The following is a 5,465-nucleotide window of genomic DNA, read 5'->3' as shown; positions in this document are numbered from 1 at the left end:
ACTAAGCGTAGCATTAAAGTCTCCTAACATACACCAAGGCTTAGAATTAACAAAAACCTTATGTATGCAAAGATCCCGCCATAACACTCTTCGGTCAACATACTTATTATGCGCATAAACAAAGGAACACAATAATTCTTTTTTGTAACAGATTTTAAAAAAATATGAGAATGAATAACTTGGTCAGTCAGCGTAATCAAACCCAAGTCAACTACATCCGGATTCCACCCCAGTAAGATACGCGACCCACCCAAACATAGATTGACATTAGAAATCCATTCCCAACGACGAAAAACTTTTCTACATAAAGACTCCAAATTACAAACAGACACATGCGACTCCAAAATAGCACAAACCGACAATTTATTCTCCATAATAACATGACGCACCTCACTCTGCTTAGGGGACTGATTTAATCCCCTAATATTCCATGCACCAATATTATACATTATTAACCGATGAAGAAGGAGTGCTTGCCCCTTTTTGCTGATCAGATGCCATGAACTCGACAGTTTCATCATAGATTGTCTCAACATCATCATCACTCTCCTCATCATATAATGCAGCTTTCCTTTGCATCGGGCCACCTGGATCCCCCAACTTTCCCGAATCACTTCCTTCACCATCACCTAATACAGAGAATACATTACTAGTACTAACGTTGGCATTGGACGTACTAGCACCTTCTTTATTGACAACCTTAGCTGACTTATGCGCCTCCCCCTGGGATCCTCTCCCATTCCCAACATTCACTTGCTTCGGCCTATATTGAAAAACAGGTTTTTTTGGCACTTTAAAACCACCACCCACTTGTGGTTCCTGAACTCTTTTTCCTTTCTTATGCATGACAGTAATAAAACCATCCTTGTCTTTATTAGGCTCGGCTGGCGGGGTCTTTTTCACCAATATTGGGCATTGATCATTAGAATGATTAAACACCTTACAAGTTTCACAATGCGGTGGTTTCCATTGATATTCTACCTTAATAACCACTCTAGTAACCCCATCATCTTCCAAACTAGGAATCCCTACAACCAATTCGTCCTTAATTTCATTACTTGCCTCCAATTCAATCAATGCACGAGCAAAACTACTACGACCCCAAGACTCAGTACACATAGAGCTTGTGTACTGATGCAAAGCAATCGGCTTACCTAGTTTAGTAGCCAACATACTAAGTCCATATTCCGTAAACGCATCTAATGGAACATTATGTAACTGAATCCAAATAGGAACCTTAGTGACGTCAGCAATATTCAAGCTGGAAGCATGCGACCATACAGTTAAAAATAAAGGAACTCACCGAATTAACCATGGACCTTGCTGTAACACTTTATCCATTCCATCCTTTGTTTCAAACTTAAAGAAGAAAAAACCCTTAGAATTCATCATAACACGCTTAATACCATATTGAGCCCATGCATTCTTCACATACGATTCAACAACCGGATACGCTAACCTTTTTCCCAAAAAATAACCAACAAGCGTGTTATCAAACTTGTTATGCACAGCCCTAACCGATTTTTGTAGGAATAAGAACATCAACACCTTCCATACCAAAATCTACCACTAAAGAACGAAAATTAGCTTTTTTAACCGACTTCTGATCCTATTGAACAGCCTTTCCATAAGAAAGAGGTTGTTGACTAGCCACATTAGGCTTCGTTACATCTGCGTCATCATTCACCACAACCCCCACCTTAGGATTACCCCCCTTGCTAGCCACTGTATCCGCATTTGATCCATTAACAATATCATCCGCTGTTACAGGCATTCCTTTAACAAAACCAAACTCATCAAAATTTTCAGATTGTTTACCAGTTGCCGCATTAAACAACTCATCAGCTTTAGTAGGAGAAGCATGCGTCTCCTCCACATTCTGCCCACCAGGAGTTTTTTGAGTGGCAACGTCACCACCACCTGATGAAACATCCTTCTCCGCCACATTCTGCCCACCAGGAGTTTTTTGAATGGCAACGTCACCACCACCTGATGAAACATCCTTTACATCCGCAAAAGAAACCTTACCTTGAACCGACGGGGATGCTTCCTTATTAGGGTTTTTCAACACACCCCTAACCGGGAGCCTCTTACCATCAATATGCTTGATCTTAGCAGCGATTCCACTAGGATCAATACCCTTACCAAGTTTCGATCTCTCCATAACACAAAAAAACCATGCAATTAGATCAGCACAAATTAAACACGTGCACGCAGTGAAAAAACATGCATGAAAAAACCCTAACCCTAAAGAAACCCTAAAACAAGATGAACCCTTAATCAATTAGAGAACCCGGTTAATTCAAGGAATATTACTTAGAATATCCAAAAAAACCTAATCCGCTAATCAATCAGAAAGAACAAAACGAATTCAGGCTCCAACGATCAGAATCGAAACGAAAGAACCCTACTTAAACCAAAATAAAACCTCTAACATGCACTTCAACTAATTCAGAACCCTAACAAATTCTAAACTAGTGAGAGGGACACATTAGCAAGATTATTAGATCGATTCAAGCAAGAAACAAGGCTTGAAAGGAGTTTATCTAGTCCAATCCACCAGAACTCCCACCTAGACTTTCAACCAAGTGGATGAAAAAGTACTTCTGAGATGGTGAAAGACCTTTCATTGTCATGGGTCCCTTGGTCTGTAATACTCCATTTTCAAGCACTTCTTCATTGCCCATATCTAGAAGCGCCTGGCAAAAATTGATATTTTGGGAGATTACAACTGGAGATTCACCTTGTCTCCAGTAGTTGAGGTGAAGGGCATCCCTCAGCGTATCTGCAGTAATGATACACGGGACAGACCCATCCTTTAAGGTGAAGGAGATGGATGAGCCGTTATCAGAATTTGTGGTCGTGTACCAGAACTCACGCAAGTAGTCATGATACATCTTGTGTGGGTTCAGAGAAAAGGACTCACCGAGGGGAGAATCACGAAGAAAGGATTAGATTCTCCCGATAAGACTATCAGCGGCCTGTTGCCCTTTTAACCTTGCCAAGTGGTTGTTTGGATTTAATTTTGTTGGCTTAGAATTGATAGGGACACCAATGGCATGTTTAACTGCCTCTGATGGAACATACTCAATTGTGAGCAAGTTCACATCACGAGAACGAGAAGAAGAAGAAGATTTAGGAGCCATTTTAGATTGATTGGAAACTGAAATTGAGAATTTAAGAATTAGGGTTCTTGATTTATTGAGAAGAGAGAGAAAGAAAGCGATTTTGATGATTGGAGAGTAAATGAGGGGAATATTTGTGCGAAGTAAATGGAAAATGAGTTTGGTGGGGGTATATATAGGCAATAAAATATCCACTATATATACCAAAATGTATTTTAATCCCCAAATTTTCGAAATCGTTTATTACTTTTATTTTTTAGAAAATTTGAAATTCAAAAATATTTAATACCAACTTGTCAAGCATTTAATGCTACGACGGCTGGTATTCCCACGCACCCACTATCTTCAACAATCCCCATAAAAAGTGCATCTTTTAATCCAAAAGGTTTTGACACGTCATATAACGGTTGGGAGTGGGTTGAAGCACACGAGTACTATCACGTGTCACAAAGATTGACCAAGTATTCTTACCGTTATGAAAATCTGGTTGATCGCCAGTTTGAGATTAGACCAAATAAGCACACTGAAGAGAGTCCAGTTTCAGTTTCAACTGGAGGGGTTCTCCAGTTGCAAATTTTAAAACAAAAATAAATTTTAGTCAGTTTCAACTGGATATCTCTCCAGTTGCATTTTTGAGCAAAATGAATTTTAGTCAAAAAAACATTTTGAGTTTTTTCCCCCTAGAATGATGATCCAGATATTAATTAGTGCCAGGATAGTATAACAAAGGCGTTCGATAGCCTGGCGAGCAAAGATGATCTGGACCTCAACTGAAGGACTTCATCAGTGTCACTAATGCGTTCATAATAAAGTCTCCAGTTAAGGATTTAGCATTCCCAATTCGCTGATGAGCTGTTTAAAAGTCTTTTCATCAAGAGGTTTGGTAAAAACATCAGCTAGTTGCTTATCAGTAGGGATGAAATGAATTTCAATATCTCCTTTTACAACATGATCTCTTATAAAATGATAATGTCAATATGCTTTGTCTTAGAGTGCATCACCGGGTTGTGAGATATAGCAATTGCACTAGTGTTATCACAGAATATTGGGGTCCTTGTATATTTCATACCATAATCGAGCAATTGGTTTTTGATCCACAGAATCTGGACACAACAACTGGCTGCAGAAATGTACTCTGCCTCAGCAGTTAACATTGAGACCAACGTCTGCTTCTTGCTAGTCCAACTCACCAGTTTTCCCCCTAGGAAGTGACAACCACCAGTTGTAGATTTCCTATCTATCTTACAACCTGCACGATCTGAATAACCCATTAGATCTAACACTGAGCCTTTGGAATATCAAAGACCAAGGCTAGGGCACCCTTTCAGGTACCTGAAAATGCGCTTAACAGCGTGAAAATGTGATTCTTTTGGGTTAGTCTAAAATCTGGCACATAAACATGTTGCAAACATTATATCTGGTCGACTTCTAGTTAAAATACATCAGTGAACCTACCATTCCACGATATTCCTTTTGGTCCACTGGTTTTCCATTTGGGTCAGAATCAAAATATAAAGGTGCTGCAATGGGGTGTGTTTTTCGATGGGATTGAATCAAATTTGTATTTTTTTTAATAAATCTCTGACATATTTTTCCTGGTTAATAAAAATACCATCCATAGTTTGTTTAATTTGTAAACCTAAGAAAAATGTTAATTCACCCATTAAACTCATTTCATACTCTGTTGCAATGATTTTCGAAAACTTTTCACACATTGCATCATCAGTCGACCTAAATATAATGTCATCAACATAAATTTGTACCAGTAAGATATTACTTTTTACTTTCAAGATAAACAAGGTATTATCTGTTGCTCCTCTTTGAAAACCATTATTGAGAAGTTTAGTTAAAGTATCATACCATGATCTTGGGGCTTGACGAAGACCATACAAAGCTTTGTTCAGTCTATATACCCAATGAGGATGCTTCTCATTAATGAAGCCTGGAGTCTGCTTAACATACACTTCTTCTTCAAAAGTTCCATTCAGGAACGTACTTTTGACATCCATCTGGAAGACCTTGAACTGCAGATGGGCTGCATAAGCCAAAAATATTCTAATGACTTCAAGTCTTGCAACTGGAGCAAAAGTTTAATCAAAATCAACACCCTCTACTTGACAATAACCCTTGGCAACCAATCTAGCTTTGTTCCTTACCACGTTGCCATCTTCATCCCTCTTGTTTCGGTAGACCCACCTCGTACCAATGGGTTCTTTCTTTAACCTGAAGGACAAGGAACAAGTTCCCAAACATTGTTCCTTTCGAACTGGTTGAGCTCTTCTTGCATAGCCTCAACCCAGCTTGGATCTGCCATAGCCTCGTCAATCTTCTTCGGTTCAA

At 39.1% G+C, this 5,465-nt stretch overlaps 1 protein-coding gene across 1 annotated transcript; it reads right to left on the bottom strand.

Moving 5' to 3' along the window:
• Positions 1-441: 441 nt before the first annotated feature.
• Positions 442-1,542, bottom strand: LOC122601286. The gene is made up of 2 exons (XM_043774050.1): positions 1,304-1,542; positions 442-1,261 (listed from the first exon to the last, which is right to left on the bottom strand). Exons 1-2 carry the CDS (start codon positions 1,540-1,542, stop codon positions 442-444), a joined length of 1,059 nt encoding a protein of 352 aa, XP_043629985.1.
• Positions 1,543-5,465: the final 3,923 nt, after the last annotated feature.

Source organism: Erigeron canadensis, chromosome 5 (assembly GCF_010389155.1).
Source record: "Erigeron canadensis isolate Cc75 chromosome 5, C_canadensis_v1, whole genome shotgun sequence".
Taxonomy (NCBI): Eukaryota; Viridiplantae; Streptophyta; class Magnoliopsida; order Asterales; family Asteraceae; genus Erigeron; species Erigeron canadensis.
This window is presented reverse-complemented; position numbering and strand designations above follow the sequence as displayed.

Coding starts and splice junctions, on each gene's coding strand:
- LOC122601286 (XM_043774050.1), bottom strand. CDS start 1,542: ATGTTCTTATTCCTACAAAAATCGGTTAGGGCTGTGCATAACAAGTTT. Junction 1,262..1,303: donor CAAGGTCCATGGTTAATTCG/GTGAGTTCCTTT, acceptor GCATGCTTCCAG/CTTGAATATTGCTGACGTCA.